This window comes from Phyllobates terribilis, unplaced genomic scaffold (assembly GCF_046119375.1).
Source record: "Phyllobates terribilis strain yellow unplaced genomic scaffold, ASM4611937v1 Scaffold_2__4_contigs__length_985480577, whole genome shotgun sequence".
Taxonomy (NCBI): Eukaryota; Metazoa; Chordata; class Amphibia; order Anura; family Dendrobatidae; genus Phyllobates; species Phyllobates terribilis.
Genome location: NW_027362762.1, coordinates 639,391,789 through 639,409,478, shown reverse-complemented (window position 1 = coordinate 639,409,478; position 17,690 = coordinate 639,391,789). Strand labels below are relative to the sequence as shown.

At 43.8% G+C, this 17,690-nt stretch overlaps 1 protein-coding gene across 1 annotated transcript; it reads left to right on the top strand.

Annotated features, from left to right (window-relative positions):
• The first annotated feature begins 1,726 nt into the window (after window positions 1-1,726).
• Window positions 1,727-13,995, top strand: LOC141252900 (histone H3-like centromeric protein A). The gene is made up of 5 exons (XM_073670663.1): window positions 1,727-1,813; window positions 8,366-8,679; window positions 11,229-11,356; window positions 11,447-11,524; window positions 13,507-13,995. Exons 2-5 carry the CDS (start codon window positions 8,394-8,396, stop codon window positions 13,639-13,641), a joined length of 627 nt encoding a protein of 208 aa, XP_073526764.1. The 5' UTR covers window positions 1,727-1,813; window positions 8,366-8,393; the 3' UTR covers window positions 13,642-13,995.
• The last annotated feature ends 3,695 nt before the right edge of the window (window positions 13,996-17,690 follow it).

The window sequence follows — 17,690 nt, the reverse complement described above, 5'->3', positions numbered from 1 at the left end:
CTCGCCCTCCTGCCCTGCGCCTCGCAACCAGTGTCCCAATCTGGTAGCCTCGGGTCTTGTCGGGCGACCTGCAGTCCCCTGGACCCTCTGTGGCCACCTTTTCAGCGATATAATTGCGGATGTGGCCACTGCACCTTACAAGTACAGCAGCCTCCGGTTCCTAGCTGAGCCTTGTAGTTCTCCACTAGTTTAGGGGCCGGTCCCCTCTGCGGCTCGATCCCTCCACCGCCTGGCAGATTTGGGCGTACGAGTGGCCTCCAGCACTTCCCTTACCCCTGGGATCCCTTCTGTTCCTGGAGCCTTTCTCCTGCTCCCTCTCCTCTCTCAGTCCTGGGCCTCTCGGGCTAGGCCCGCCTCCCGAGCAGAGCTCCTGCAGAGCCCCTGATCCTTTCACTTCTCCTCCTCTGACTGGCTTGTCTGCCTAAGATGGCTCCCCTTTTTATACAGCTACTGAAGTGCTTCCCTAAACTACGTCCTCCACCCACACCCACTATATGGTTCCCCCTCACTTGGTTCCCCTCCACTCCAGCCAGGGACCAGGGACTGTGCTCTCCCTTAGGAGCAAACTCGCCCTGCCCTACTGAAGTGGACGTGTTGGATGCAGGTGTTAGGGTCCTGGGCAGCACTCTATCCTTACCTGAGAGTGGGATACCACACCTCTGGGTGAGATGCAATACCTCTGTGGCGACTGTACCCTCAGGGGCGCCACACATACACGTGGCAACCATGTGCCGCATCAGGAACACATGTATTGACGCCTGGGAATCAGTGGTACAGTTAGCGCTGTTTCCAAGTGCCGAACACTGCCCTCATCATTGTCCCCTGCTTGCGCTGCAATCAGCACCAGCAGGGACAATGAGGAGAGAAGTATTCTGCTCCCGCTGTGACCTGGTGTAGAAATAAGAATAAAATCCTAAGTGTCCCCCGCTGTAATCCATACGATCGCTCACACCGAGGAGACTGACTCCTGCAGTGAGTGGACCCCGAAGCTGCGCTGAGCTCATTGAGCGCTATCCTGTCACTCGCAGAGCACAGCTGCGGGGCCCGCTCACTGCAGGGATGGATTACAGCAGGGGACACTTAGGACAGGTGAGTAATTTAAATTTTGTTCTTATTTTTACAGTTGGACACTGCGGGAGCAGACACTACTACTCTCATCATTGTCCCTGTTGGTGCTGATCGCAGGGAACCATGATGAGGGCAGCGTTCAGCACCCAGCGCTCGGGAACAGCGCTAACTGTACGCTGATTCTCAGGTGCCGGTACGTGTCACACAGAAGAAATCCATGTGCGGTACGTGTTTACACGGAGTTATTGACTTGAATGGGTCCGTGTGACCCGTGCTGCCGGCCAAAAACGGACATGTCTATGTGTGGGACATACGGTCCGTGGAAACGCACTGACATGAGCGCAGACCATAGATTAGAATGGGTCTACGTGTGTCAGTGTCTCCGGTATGTGTGGAAACTGTCACCACTCGTACCGGAAATACTGACGTGTGAAAGAGGCCTGAGGCATTCTGGGGGAGAATGTGTGCCCCCCATAGAAGCGTGCACCTTCCTTCCCTGACCTGTGCCACAGCAGGCAACTCTCTGGGCCCCCGCCCTGCCAGTCACCCCCATAGGCTCAGTGTATTTTTGTATCTCCTCTTCCAGAATAATGTTCTCATTGTCTTGTACAATAAAGTCTATTGAGACGAGAGAAAAAATGGGCCGCAGCTATTGGCTGGATGTAAGCCCCTCCCCGTTTCCTAAGCAGCAGCGCGCGGGCCGTAGGTGGAAACTTGTCGGCAGGAGATAGACGCGTCCTGACTGGTGAGGGGGGATTACCGGGGGGATTGCCTGTACGTGCCCACCACTCTATGCAGCAGAGGTCTGCAGCGTGTGGGACTACAACTCCCACCCGACTCCTCACAGATAAGCTGTCATTTTACACTGGAGCTGCTGGGCCTCGCTCAGGCTGTGGCGGCCTCTGCTGGCCTCCCGTGGTTACTGCAGCGCACAAAGCAGTGGTTCCCGGCAGCGGCCGCAACTCCGCCCCCAGATCTGCGCTCAGCGGCTCCGTTCACACTGTACATCCACAGCAAACAATCGTGGGTGTCAGCACCGCCTACTGGTGTTATTCTGCTACATGAGGCTTTATATGTGATGCCAGATATTAGCATTGGGCAAAATAGTGTCAGGGCCGTGCTGTAGAGGCTCCATGCCAGCCCCCCTACCTGCTCCACCCCCGGGTCTCTGCAATGGCTGTTCTGGCCTACTAGTCCTAAGAGGCTCCAGGGATGCCGGCAGCTAGTGAGGCAGTAGCCGGGCCACTACTCCGGGGTCCTGGGAATGGTTTTGCTCAGTGTTACCAGATATTCTTCTTATTTTTCATAACTTGGGGATTTTTAAACAAGGAAAATGGAGGCGGTGGGAATTTATTACTTACTTTTCTATCCCTTCCATCTGTGCTCATGAAATGTTGTATATAGTGCGGGACTTCAGTATGTGGCGATCACGGCCTCGTATGTGGCCCTTGTGGCTCAGCTGTACACGAGTATCAAGAAGGCGGCAACAGTGGCATCAGCAGGGCCCCAGCTGCCATGGTGGCACATCAGCTCTCCGATATCGGATCATGGGGAAGGAACGGAGACGGCCCCAGGACTGTGCCACATAAATGCCTGTCAGGGGTTACAGTGCCATTTAATGGTTAACCAGCAGTGATTGGATCAAGCTACCATCCGCATGGTTCCCACTGTACGTGGTACTGGCTGTGTGGTGCCCACTTTTAACCTAACACATTTGTAGGGCATTGTTTACTTTCAGACATTGGTAGGACACTCACACATTGGTAGGGCATTGAGTTGGTCAGACATTGTTTAATTAAATTTGTGGTATGTGTTAAAGTAAACTGTACTAATACTAACAACCATGCTCATTTGAGGATACCAAGACACAAATTTAAGAAAATCCCCAAAATAAATGTGTTTCACATCTTGCTGTACCTGTATATATTTTTTTCAAACAAAATCACTACAAAAACTGATTGCTTTATATGGATGAAAAAATGCTGAAAGAATTGACATGCTGCAGTTTTAAAAAACGCAGCAGTTTTCCAATATAGTTGTGGAAAAAAACAAGCCTGTGAATTATATTTCTGAAATCTTTTAACTTTGCTGATACCGTGAAAAGCAGCCTTTTAATTTGAATAAAAAACACAGCAAAAGTTACGCAACATGTGAACATAGCCTCTCAGTGAGATAATCCCATGTGACGTGGCCCTGCGTGTCTTATCTCATCTTCTCTGCTCCTTATTAGAGGATGGGCCAGACTTCTGACAATTCTTACAACTCCTCCAGACAGGAGACCTGAGAACTTTTGCAAAGGTATATGAGGTTAAACAGTTTCACAAACAGATTCGCTGCACCTTAGTGCCTGCTGGACCACAACCCTGCAAGCCTTCTGCTACTCGTGACATTCCCAACACCTCTTCTGCTTAGGAGTCCCCCTCAACATCATGCCTACATTGCGACACAATGTAATTACCCCACAGGGCCTACTAATTAGAATCATAGAATGGTAGAGTTGGAAGGGACCTCCTGGGTCATCTGGTCCAACCCCCTGCTCAAAGCAGGATTCACTAGATCATCTCAGACAGATGTCTGTCCAGCCTCTGTTTGAAGACGTCCATTGAAGGGGAACTCACCACCTCTCGTGGCAGCCTGTTCCACTCATTAATCACCCTAACTGTCAAAAAGTTTTTTCTAATATCTAATCTGTGTCTCCTCCCATTTAGTTTCATCCCATTGCTTCTAGTCTTTCCTTGTGCAAATGAGAATAAAGATGATCCTTCTACAATGTGACAGCCCTTGACATATTTGTAGACAGCTATTAAGTCTCCTCTCAGTCTTCTTTTTTGCAAGCTAAACATTCCCAAATCCTGCAACCGTTTCTCATAGGACATGGTTTGCAGACCAGTCACCATTCTGGTCGCTCTTCTCTGAACTTGCTCCAGTTTGTCTATGTCTTTTTTAAAATGTGGTGCCCAAAACTGTACACAGTATTCCAGATGAGGTCTGACCAAAGAGGAGTAAAGACCGATAATGAATTCACGTGATCTAGACTGTATGCTTCTGTTAATACATCCCAGAATTGTATTTGCCTTTTTTGCTGCTGCATCACACTGTTGACTCATGTTCAGTCTATGATCTATTAGTATACCTAAGTCTTTTTCACATGTACTGTTGCTTAGCTCTATTCCTCCCATTCTGTATATGCTTTTTTCATTTTTATTGCCCAGATGTAGTACTTTGCATTTTTCCCTGTTAAAAACCATTCTGTTGGTTGCTGCCCACTGCTCCAGTTTATTTAGGTCTTTTTGAATCCTCTCTCTCTCTTCTCTAGTATTAGCTATCCCTCCTAGCTTTGTGTCATCTGCAAATTTAATCAGTTTACCCTCAATTCCTTCATCTAAATCATTGATAAAGATGTTGAACAATACAGGTCCCAGGACGGAGCCCTGTGGTACCCCACTTGAGACATTCATCCAGCTGGATGTGAAGCCATTTACAACCACCCTTTGAGTCCGATCACTAAGCCAGTTATGAATCCACCTAACAGTTGCCTGGTCCATTGCATACTTGGTCATTTTTTCAATAAGGATGGTGTGAGATACTTTGTCAAATGCTTTGCTGAAGTCAAGATATACTATATCTACAGCATTTCCCTGATCCACCCAGTCAGTGATTCTGTCATAGAAGGAAATTAAGTTAGTCTGACATGACTTGTTAGTTACAAACCCATGCTGACTCTGGTTAATCACTTCATTCTTATCCATGTACTTACATACATGTTGTTTAATAATTTGTTCAAAGATCTTTCCTGGTATAGAAGTCAGACTCACCGGCCTATAGTTCCCTGGGTCCACCTTCTTCCCCTTTTTGAAGATAGGAACAACATTTGCTCTTCTCCAGTCTTCTGGGACTTCTCCTGTTCTCCAAGAATTTTCAAAGATTATGGAGAGTGGTTCTAAAATTTCTTCTACGATCTCCTTCAGTACTCTGGGGTGTAATTCATCTGGACCTGGAGACTTGAACTCATTTATGTTAGCTAAATATTCCCTCACAATCTTTCTGTTTACAGATAACTTGGATTCCTCTATTCCTTTAAAAGGACAGTGAAGATCAGTTGATGTTACATTTTCTTTCTGAGAGAAAACAGATGCAAAATAGGAATTAAAAAGTTCGGCCTTCTCAACATCCTCTCTTACCATTTCTCCATTTTCATCCTGTAAAAATCCTATAGCATCTTTGACTTTTCTTTTACTTTTGACATACCCCCAAAATCCTTTTTTATTGCTTTTGACATCTCTTGCAAGCCTTAATTCATTGTCAGCTTTAGCTAATCTGATACGTGCCCTGCAGGATCTGCAGACTGCATTATAATCTTCTTTAGATATGCCTCCCTCTTTCCATTTAATAAACATTTCTTTCTTTCTTTTTAGCATGTGTTTAAGTTCTGTGTTCATCCATCCTGGTTTCCTTAAATGCTTCCCATTCTTCCTACTTTTCGGGATTGTTAACGATTGTGCTTTGAGAATCTCATTTTTAAAAATTTCCCATCCTTCCTGGACATTTTTGTCCTTAAGGACATCCAGCCATTGGATCCCTCCTATTCTCTTTCTGAGTCTCTTAAAATCTGCCTTTCTAAAATCTAACCTTGAAGTTTGAGTCTTCACATGTCTTCCTCCTCTAGTTATCCAAAATTCTATAATAGCATGATCGCTGCCTCCTAGGGTCCCAGCCACCTTTACCTCCTCAACCATTTCCTCCCTGTTTATAAGGATTAGATCCAAAGTAGCAGATCCCCTTGTTTTCTCCCCTACCTTTTGGAAGATAAAGTTGTCAGCAAGAGAGGATAAGAATTTGCTTGACCTGTTAGTTTTACTTGAGAGAGATTCCCAACAAATGTCTGGATAGTTGAAATCTCCCATGACCACTACGTCATATTTTTTGGAGAACTTGGTCATTTGATACATAAAGAGTTCATCCATATCTTCAGCTTGCCCAGGTGGCCTGTAGTAAATGCCTACAATGGTGTCCTTTCCGTTGTTCTCTCCTTGTATTCTTACCCAAACAGTTTCCACAGAACTCCCAGTCTCTGAAGCTTCAATCTCTGTGCAGATATACGCTTTTCTAACATACAATGCAACACCTCCTCCTCGTTTATCAAGTTTGTTTCTTGCAAATAAGTTGTATCCTTTTAGCCTTTTATTCCAATCATGTGTATCGTCCCACCAAGTTTCAGTGATTCCAATGACATCATATTCCTTTTCCTGCATTAGTAGTTCCAATTCTCCTTGTTTGATGCCCATGCTTTGTGCATTTGTATAAAAACATTTTAGTTTGTGATTGGTTTCTCTTCCTCCCATATTTTTATTATTTAAATTGTTTTCTTTGTTCTTCCTTTCCACTTCCAGTAGCAGAGATCTCAATAGTATTTGTCAGCTGTATGGCTTTTTCTGGCCTTTTGCTTCCCTTCCCACATTGTTCTAGTTTAAAGCTTTTCTGATGAGTGTAGCAAGGCGACTTCCAAATACATGTTTTCCAGTCTTCGTAAGGTGCACCCCATCTCTAGCAAGTAGTCCATCATATAGGTAATTCATTCCGTGATCCAGAAATCCAAATCCTTGTTGACGGCACCATCGACGTAGCCAGTTGTTCACCTGTAGAATCTTATTCCACCTCATTGTTCCATGGCCATCCACTGGGAGGATGGATGAGAAGACCACCTGCGCTCCCAATTCTTTCACTTTCTTGCCTAAGTCTTCAAAGTCACTGCAGATGGTTTCCAGGTCCTTTCTTGCGGTGTCATTTGTCCCCACATGTATTAGCAGGAATGGGTAGTGATCTGTAGGTCTGAAGAGTCTTGATATCCTGTCAGACACATCTTTAATTTTTGCTCCTGGAAGACAGCACATTTCTCTTGAGGTTATGTCTGGTCTGCAGATAGCGGCCTCTGTTCCTCTTAACAGGGAATCCCCCATGACCACCACTCTCCGTTTTTTCTTCACAACATTCTTCTTTCTCCATCCAGGAGGATTCTGAGGGCTTACAAGGTTATTCATTGCTGGCAAAGTCTTATTTTGCTGTATTTCTTCATGGTTCTCCTGCGTGAGAGCCTGGTACTGGTTCCTGAGCAGTATGGGTGCTGACTGCCTCTCGATCCTCCTGCTTCTGTGGGTCACATGCTTCCATTCCTCTGTTTCGTCAGGTGCAGTTCGAATTTCTTCTCTTTCTGAATCATGAAGAGATAATTCTGCTCTGTCTAAGAACTCTTCACCTTCCTTAATGATTTTCAAGGTAGTTAACCTCTCTTCTAGATTTCGCAACTTTTCCTCCAACAGGGACACAAGCTTGCATTTCTGGCATGTGAAGTTTGGCTTTTCCACTGGCAAGTCTGTGAACATGTAGCAGGATATGCAGCTCACCAAATGGCTCCTGGACTCTTCCATGTTCTTATTGTTAATGTTCTGAAAACAGTGAAAAAAGCTTAAAAAAAAAGCGCGGTTTACCGATGTCCTCTTTTCAGCTCCAACAGCCAAAATCCAGTGTTCTTTGAGCTCGCGGAGACTCTTCACTTACCCCAAAATGCAGTGGGAATATGCAAATTATCTCCTCAGGACTCCTCCCCTGGTTTGCCGATGTCCTCTTTTCAGCTCCAACAGCCAAAATCCAGTGTTCTTTGAGCTCGCGGAGACTCTTCACTTACCCCAAAATGCAGTGGGAATATGCAAATTATCTCCTCAGGACTCCTCCCCTGGTTTGCCGATGTCCTCTTTTCAGCTCCAACAGCCAAAATCCAGTGTTCTTTGAGCTCGCGGAGACTCTTCACTTACCCCAAAATGCAGTGGGAATATGCAAATTATCTCCTCAGGACTCCTACCCTGGTTTGAAGAGGTAGTTCACAGGACTCTGGTCTAGTGGCCACTGATTACCGAGATTTCTTCCGTGTATCTCCCTTACTCTGGAACACTCTACCCCAACATATCAGACTCTCGCCTACCATGGAAACCTACAAAAGGAACCTGAAGACCCACTTCCGACAAGCGTACAACCTGCTGTAACCACCGCTCCACCATAACGCTGCACTACCAACTCTACCCTCATCTACTGTATCCTCTCCCATCCCTTGTAGATTGTGAGCCCTCGCGGGCAGGGTCCTCTCTCCTCCTGTACCAGTCGCTGACTCTTTTTTTCAATATTATTGGAAGTGTTTTTATTACGTATACCCCTTTTTCACATGTAAGCGCCATTTATTCCATGGCGCTTATAATAATAAATAATAATAATAATTTATGATCCTGTTGAATTGTCTTGTTTGCAGCTTTGATTGTGTCTCAACATTTTACATCATGAAAAATCAGCAGAGCCCTCAACACCGCAGAAAGTTGAAGCAGCCACAAAAGAGGACTGCAGCTTCTCCATCCTCCCAAAGTACAAGGCCTTCAACCTCTCAGTCTCCTCAGAGAAAGAGTTCTGCAACTTCTCAATCTCCCCAGAGTAAAATGCGCCTGTCCTTCCGTAAAGCACCAGAATTTGAAGGGCCCTCAACTTCTCAATCTCCCCAGAGTAAAATGCGCCTGTCCTTCCGTAAAGCACCAGAATTTGAAGGGCCCTCAACTTCTCAGTTGTCCCCAGGTAAAACACAATTGCATCTTTTTTAAATCCTAATGTCTATGCACGCAGATGCAAACTTTTCTGCAGCCACTAGGGGGAGCAGGTTGTGCTGATGTATGCAGGATGACCGTGCTCGTATATAGGAAACATAACTTTGTACCATGTAGCTAGAAAAATATTAAAGATTGAGAGTCCTCAGTGGTTAATATCTTTTAATGGCAGCTTTCTAGATTACTCAGGTCTCTTCATCAGGCTCAGTAGAACATAAAATCTGAGGAGTCACATATTTATACACAGCAGGACACAATAATAATGCAGAAATAAGACAAGTGACGGGAAGCAGAACTACCAATGTGGGACGCAGAGATACTGCTGTGGCAGTAAATAATGGAGTAGATCATGGATAAGGAGTGTGATAGTTTTATTGCGTTCTGATTGTGGTCTGGTCCAGGGTTGTGATTCCCCCAAATAGTTTGAGGAACACATTCCTTAATTGATGTAGAAAGATATAAATTCATGTGACACATTCATTCCTGCTCTCAGTTTGTCATTTGTTATAAGTTTCTACTCCCAGACTCTTCAGGGAGATGCTGGTATTGAACGGTAACTTCACATTTCCCACCACAGAGAGACAAGAGAGTCTGGGAGTACAAACTTATGACAACAAGTGACACACTCAGAGCAGGCATGAATGTGTCGCATGAATTTATGTCTTTCTACATCGTTTAAGAAATGTGCCCCTCAGACCATTTGGGGGTATCACAACTCTGGAACAGACCTCAATCAGAGGACAATAAAACTATCACGCTCCTTATCTATGATCTGCCTCAATATTTACTGCCACAACTGTTTCTCACATTGATAGTTCTGCTTCCCATCACTTGTCTTATTTCTGCATTATCCCTGTTTTCTGTTGTGTATAAATATGTGAGTTAAAAAATCATGGGAGAGGGGAAAAGGAAATGTTCAGCTCTTCAAGTACAGATGGTTTGAAGCCTCCATATGAAGAATGTGGTGTACGGACTTCAGAGCGGCAGCTGGGCAGTAGCAGAGGAAAAAACGAGAGGGTTCCAGCATCCACCAATGATTAGAAATGTAAAACAAGACTTTTAATGAAAAAGGACAAAAAAAGGTTTTTTTTGCAAAAACATATCAATGAAGTTGGGGAAGGGGATGGGGGAGACATGGGGGAGGAAGATAAAAAGGACACTGGTCTATGCGTTTCAAGCTGTGAAATCTTAGTTTTCATGAAAAGTCATGTTTTAAGCTTCTAATCATTGGCGGATGCTGGAACCCTCTCGGTTTTTGCTATTTGTCACCATCTTTTTAGTTAGCCATTAAAAGGTATGAACCACTGAGGACTCTCATTATTTAATACTTTCCTGAGCTCATGTATGAATCTAGAATCAATATCATCCAAAACAGATTCACAATTGTCATGAATATATTAATACAGCCTATTGCCCAAATGATGCAGGCTGTAGTGGATATTCCACTAGAAAACTTCAGTTCTGATAAGAGATATGGAGTCATAATCCAAAAATCTGATCATAATTATTTTTTTTGTACCAATAAACTTTAAACAAAATTGGGCCAAAGACGTATATCACACAATATAAAAAAGCCAGAAATGGCACAAAATCAATCATTCAGTATATCTACACATATCTCATTAAATTGCAGTACCCTATAATGTGCTGGTGCATTTAAAGGGGTTGTCCACTACTTTATATGATCCCCCAATGTATTCCCCCAGGGCCCATAAGTGTTTCTCTAAATACCTTGTGGTGCCTTTTCTGCCTGTGAGCGGCGCTATCACTAACCGCTCACAGGTATCACGTGACCCGCCGCTCAGAGGCACAAAAGGTATTGCAAGGTATTTATAAAAATACTTCTGGACCCCGGGGGGATACATTGGGGGGTTCATATAAAGTAGTGGACAACTTCTTTAAAGTAAATTAGCTGTTAGCTTGTGTCCACTGGGTTACATTATGGGTAAGGTTGCCTCCTTGACTTGTGACTATGGTTCCCCCATTTGATTGTGTGAACAACACTATCTGTGTGCTGCTGCATGTGACCCTGGCCGGGGCTACATGGATCAGCTTATTGGCGTATGTGTTGTGATATATGTCCTAATTTACTTTAAATGCACCAGCACTTTATAGGGTAGAGCAATTTAATGAGATATTTGTAGATATACTAAATGATGATTGATCTTTTGTCAGTACTCCGAAGTGATATAATGGTGATGTAATCTAATCACCGGCTCATGCCACTAATTGGGGATGTGACGATTTTTGACACTAAGGTTGCATACCACCCCTGCCCAATATAATAAGTGGACCAGAAGCTACAAACACCTGTGTCCTTGCTATTTCTGAATGTTTTTATATTGTGTGATATATGTCTTTGACCCGATTTTGTTTCAATTTTTTTGTACCAATAAACTTTAATATTGATCCGATTTTTGGATTATAACTCTATGTCATGTATGAATCTGTATAAAGTGCCCCCCTGTGATAATTGCAAGAAGCATTAAAGCTGTGATGTATTCTTTTCGAACAAACTAGGAAGGGGTGAAGAGGTGGCTCCTACACGGAGAAGACGCTGCTCTCAGCGAACTCGAGCGCTGATGGAAATAAGAAAGTACCAGAAGTCGACGGAGCTGCTCATCCGGAGACTCCCATTTGCCAAACTGGTGAGTGGATTTGATCTTGGTGGCTGCTGTAATGGGTCTTTCGTTTTTAGTGATCAGTAGGAAAAGTCTTATTTCCTTTCATTCCTTTAGGTGAGAGAGATCTGCCTGGAGTATTCCTGCGGCATGCCGTACTCCTGGCAAAGCACAGCACTAACAGCGCTACAGGAGGTCAGTATACCGTCCTAATGCTTGGACACGATAAGTAATTGGGGGCTGAGTAGGGCCACCCTCCATTATACCAATATGCTTATGAATAGGGTTGTTAAGTACTGCATATAAAGCATCCTATAAAATACACTCAACATTGAAATTGTAGCACGAAGAAGGAAAAGTGGTGGAGTCATGGAAATCACAGGATGGATACACGTTACTGATGTGCAAATGATGAAAAAATCAAAGCAAAAGTTTCAAAACATCTCAACTTATGCAGCATCTAGTCTGAGCACAGGAACCCATGTTCCTAAAGCCTTGGCTGCTTTCAATGAGGTTATTAAAGAGAATCTGTCCCCAGAAAAAAACGCTATTAACCTGTAGATATGGGGTTAATTAACCTGCCGGTGCCCGCACTTGGCCGAACACCGCAGGGAGAAATTTGATTTTATTACCCCCGGCAGCGTTCCGGGTTCAGTCACTGCTCTGAGTGCACAGAGCGGCGGCTGTAATCATGTTCTTGGCCCTGACTGACACTCACTCTGCATTGAGGCCGGCTGTCAGGCAGTGCCGAGGGCACGGTTACAGCCGCTTCCCTGTATGCTCAGAGCTGTGACTAAACTGGCGTCACCCCTGTCACTGAAACCTGAATGCTGTGGGGGGAATAAAGTTAAATTTCTCCCCTTAGCGTTCGGCTAAGTGCTTGCACAGGGCAGGTTAATAACTTTATTAACCTGCAGATATCCTCATGGGAAGAGGCCTTCATGAGTGTAAGGTCACACTGGTCCTACTTCAGGGATTATGGTGTGGGATGGCATAATGTACACTATCCAGACACTTGTAGTCTTCATTACACGTAAACTAACAGCTCAGTGTTACATTGATTTGGTTATGGAACCAGTGGTACAGTCATTTCTCAATAAAGCTTCTCATGAGACATTTTTTCAACATTACAAAGCCAGGCCACATTTTGCTTGGAGTAACCCAAAAATGCTGCGTTGGCCTGCAGCGTCTCCAGACTTGTCTCCCATTGAGCACATCTGAGACATCATTAGTTGACAATTGCAAGGAGATCTGCCAGCAGTGGACTTTGATGATTTGCCGAAGAGCATTCTGCTTTGGCAGAACATTCCTGAGACAACCATTAATAACCTTATTGATAGCAGCCAATAGGTGTAAGTTCGGGAATTTCTGGATATGGCGCTCAATACTGAATAAACTGAGATGTCTGCATATCTGTCATGTGTCTATCCATCCTTTCATTTCTATAATTCCACAACTTTTCTGTTTTGGTGTTGCAATTTCAATTTTGAGGAATGTAGATTTATTTTTCCTTGCCATCATCTTTCGCAGTACTTTACATACATCATCACTGTCCCCACTGGGGCTCACAATCTAAATCCCTTATCATTGTGTCTTTGGAGTGTCGGAGGAAACTGGAGGACCCAGAAGAAACCCACGCAAAGACAGGAAGAACATACAAATACAAGAAACAAACATACAAATTCTTTGCAAATGGAGTCTCTGGTGGGATTTAAACCCAGGAGCTCAGCACTGTAAGGCTGCAGTGCTAACCACTGAGCCATCACGCTGCATGTATTTGTTGAGGGATCAGATTACAGCTACTCTTGGAATATATAAAAAGGGGAGGCAGAGAATGTGATGCTGCTTTCTAGTGCAGTACTGGATTCACAGCTGCACTGCTTAGTACTGCATTTTAATATCCTGCATGTTGCTGATGCTTTTTAACATGTTCTGTATATATAAACAGGAGAGCAGGAATTCCTCATGTCTGTATCTGCTGTGTATGTGAGGCATCATAGCAGCTAATCTCCACCCACCAGCTCAGCAAAAACTGAAAATCAGAGAAACCTCAGAGGGGAAACCAGTGAAAATGCTGCATAAAAGTTATATAATGGCCTAAACTAGTGTTAATCCTCATGTGTACACATTCATTATTCAGAATGCTTTAATGCTCATACCTTTTCCTGTATCCGCAGGCAGCTGAGGCCTTCCTCGTGCGGCTCCTTGAAGACTCCTACCAGTGCAGTCTCCATGCCAAGAGAGTCACTCTCTACGCAAAGGACATACAGCTTGCACGCAGAATCCGCGGCATCACGCGTGACATGGGATAATATGTCATGTTACAATCATCATTTCCAAAGTTGTTAATCTTCCCAATGAAAAGTCCCCATGAATAAAAACGTTATTTTCCCAAGTTTCATAAAAATACAGAAGTTTGAAGGTAAGCCAGCTTTAGTGCCCCCTTCTGGCATTAGTTCGGTGCTGGCATGTTTCCATTTATTATGGGGGTAAATGCTATGTGATTTGTAACCAAAGATTTTGCTGGTAGCAATGAGGAATTCTAATGGGATTGGTGTAAAGACTGATGTTAGTCTAATGTGTATGGGGGGCTCTAACACTCATGCGGGGAGGTGCGTTCCGTTCATAAAGTTATTTGTTATTTTGTATCACTTTAATGCTTTATTTTATTCAGTTGTGTTTTGTATATTAATAAAATAAGGATGTTTGTTTATTACTTTGTTGTTACACTTCTGTCTGTTAGGACTCAGCTGTGATCATTGAATGGAGCTTAGCTGCATTGTCCTTTGGAGCAGTAGACAGTGTGAAATCCACCGACTGAGTGATTCAGACTTTTGCTCTTTCCATCCCTTATGCTTTACACTGCCTCTTTGTTTGTTCAGATTGTGCTTATTGAGGTCATTATCTGCAGAGCTTATTTTGGTTGCAGTTGTTACTGTACCATTATACAATACAACAAATTATACCTCCAGTCAAAAAAAGTTCATGAACCCAATAGCATCTTATGAGAGCCTTAACCGCTTGTTTCCTAATCTGTTTCCCTCATTCTGTTGCAGAATCTGCTCCATACTAGGCCTTGTCATATCAAAAGGCTGCAAAAGATACTTTAGGAGAGAAACTGCTCCAACAGCTTCCTAGAAAAGGAGTTTTCTGAGGTGGTTTTTGCATGAAAAACATCATTTTCTAATGGCTCAAAAATCTCCATAATAAATTAGGGACATAGGGCTTTAACCAGATAACATGTGGTTTTAACACCTTAATGACTTAATGACCACCGATACGCATTAGAAAAGGTGATTGTTAAGGGGCCTTATTCCTGATCGCCATTTTAAAACGGCGATTGGGAATAAGGAAATACCGGCAGCTGCAGTTTCTGTGGGTGTCAGCTGTGCATGTTGCAAGACCCTCTTAGTAACCGTCGGAACCTCGCAGTGAGAATCGCGGATCTTAATGGTTACCATTTTACCCTGAGGTCATGTGATGACCCCAGGGTATGGTGGCCTGTGAGATCCAACTATAAGCTGGGTCTCACAGGGTGAGTCAGTGACTCGCTGACTGCTCTCATGCACTGCAGTGTATGAGACCAGAAATCAAAATAAAAATTATTCATGTCTCACAGGGAAAAAGTTAAATTAAATTATGTAAAAAAAAACAACCCACAACTCACAAAAAGCGTGACCTGGCTATAGAGGAGTGAGGATGCATGTTGTTTTTAACGCTTTTACCCCCGACGGTGTTTTGCACGTTAATGACCGGGCCAATTTTTACAATTCTGACCACTGTCACTTTATGAGGTAATTACTCTGGAACGCTTCAACGGATCCCCCTGATTCTGATTCTGTTTTTTCGTGACATATTTTACTTCATGATTGTGGTAACATTTCTTTGATATCACTTGCGTTTATTTGTGAAAAAATTGGAAATCTGGCGAAAATTTAGAAAATTTTGCAATCTTCAAAATTTGAATTTTCATGCCCTTAAATCAGAGAGATATGTCACACAAAATAGTTAATAAATAACATTTCCCACATGTCTACTTTACACCAGCACAATTTTGGAACCAAAATTTTTTTTATTAGGGAGTTATAAGCGTTAAAAGTTGACCAGCGATTTCTCATTTTTACAACAAAATTTACAAAACCATTTTTTCAGGGGCCACATCACATTTGAAGTGACTTTGAGGGGTCTATATGACAGAAAATACCCAAAAGTGACACCATTCTAAAAAACTGCACCCCTCAAGGTGCTCAAAACCACATTCAAGAAGTTTATTAACCCGTCACGTGCTTCACAGCAATTAATCGAACGTGAAAGTAAAAAATGAACATTTAACTTTTTTTCACTAAAATTTTCATCTAGACCCCAATTTTTTTATTTTCACAAGGGTAATAGGAGAAATTGAACCCCAAAAGTTGTTGTGCAATTTCTCCTGAGTACGCTTATACACCATACGTGGGGGAAAGCCATTGTTTGGGGGCACGGCAGGGCTCGGAAGGAAAGGAGCACCCTTTGACGTTTTCAACGCAAAACTCACTGGAATTGACAGCGGACGCCTTGTCACGTTTGAAGAGCCCCTGATGTGCCTAAACAGTGGAAACCCCCCACAAATGACCCCTTTTTGGAAACTAGACCCCTTAATGAACTTATTTAGATGTGTGGTGAGCACTTTGATCCCCAATGTGTTTCGCAAAAGTTCATGACGTAGAGCCGTGAAAAAAAAATCATTGTTTTTCCACAAAAACGATGTTTTAGCCGCAATTTTTTTATTTTCACGAGGGTAACAGGAGATATTGGACCCCAAAAGTTGTTGTGCAATTTCTCCTGAGTACGCTGATACCCCATGTGTTCGAGAAAACTACTGTTTGGGCACATATCAGTGCTCGGAAGGGAAGGAGTGACGCTTTGGAATGCAGACTTTGATGGAATGGTCTGTGGGCAGCATGTCACGTTTGCAGAGTTCCTGATGTGCCTAAACAGTGGAAAAGTCCAAAAAGTGCCCCCCTTTTGGAAACTAGACCCCCAATTAATTTATCTAGATGTGTGGTGAGCACCTTGAACCCCCAGGTGCTTCACAGAAAATTATAATGTTGACTTTTGAAAATAAAAAAACAAAACATTTTTTCCACAAAGATGTTAAAAAAAAAATATTTTCACAAGGGTAACAAGAGAAATTGCACAACAGATTTTGAGGTCAACTTTTTTCTGAGTACGCTGATACCCCATGTGTTGGAGAAAACTACTGTTTGGGCGCATGTCAGGGCTCGGAAGGGAAGGAGTGATGCTTTGCAATTCAGACTTTGATGGAACGGTCTGCGGGCGTCATGTCATGTTCTCAGAGCCCTGATGTGCCTAAACAGTTGAAATGCCTAACAAGTGCCCCCCTTTTTGGAACTGATACCTGATTTGTGAAGTTTATAATGTAGCGTCATATGTCAGTTGTGCAGGACAACCTGACGAACACTACACAACCGAATTATGACAGCCTGATGAACACTACACAGTGTGTAGTGTTCATCAGGTTGTCATACATCTGCAATTAATTTAGTAGTGCATGGAAGTATGGTACCTTTTGAAGCATTCTTTCATAACAGGCCAGGTTTGTCGAGGCTGGTGTTGCATTGATAAGTGGTATCCTTGCTTATTCCCCTTTTGTAACACACTCGGCACCTCTTTTGTGACTTAACTTTTTTTGCGACTTGAGGGACCTTCCCTGGGAACTACTGGCCTGGTACAATTCAAGGTCCTTTAGTTCCAGAAGTACTGGGGCCCTCTCCGTCACCACTACCAAATATCAGTGCCTTGATAACTACCTCCTGGAAGTGAAGGTACGACGTAGAAGTCTGGCCTACACATTGTGACAGAAGGAAAGCGTTGCGCATTCCCATCTGTACGATATGCACGACCAACTTCTTGTACCAAACCTTAGCCTTTCTCAAAGCACTGTACGGCTAGAGGACTTGATCAGAGAGATCAACTCCCCCCATGTACTTGTTGTACCCCAGTACCCAGTCTGGTTTGACGACCTGTGTAGTGGAACATCGTACAGTGCTAAGGGTGCTGCCATCACCATGTATGGTGGTCAAGAAAAGGACATCCCTCTTGTCCTTGTACTTGATCACCAGCAGGTGGTCGCTACGTTGGGCTCTGCTCTCACCCCTTCTGAGCAGCTGCCCAATTAGCCACTTCGGGAGGCCTCTCTGATTTTTGCGGACAGTACCGCAGGCTGCGGTACGTCGCACAGAGAGGGACTTGAAGAAAGGGACACCGGTATAAAAGTTATCCACATAGAAGTGATAACCTTTATCCAGCAGTGCGTGCGCCAAATCCTACACAATTTACCCACTCACTCCCAGAACAATGG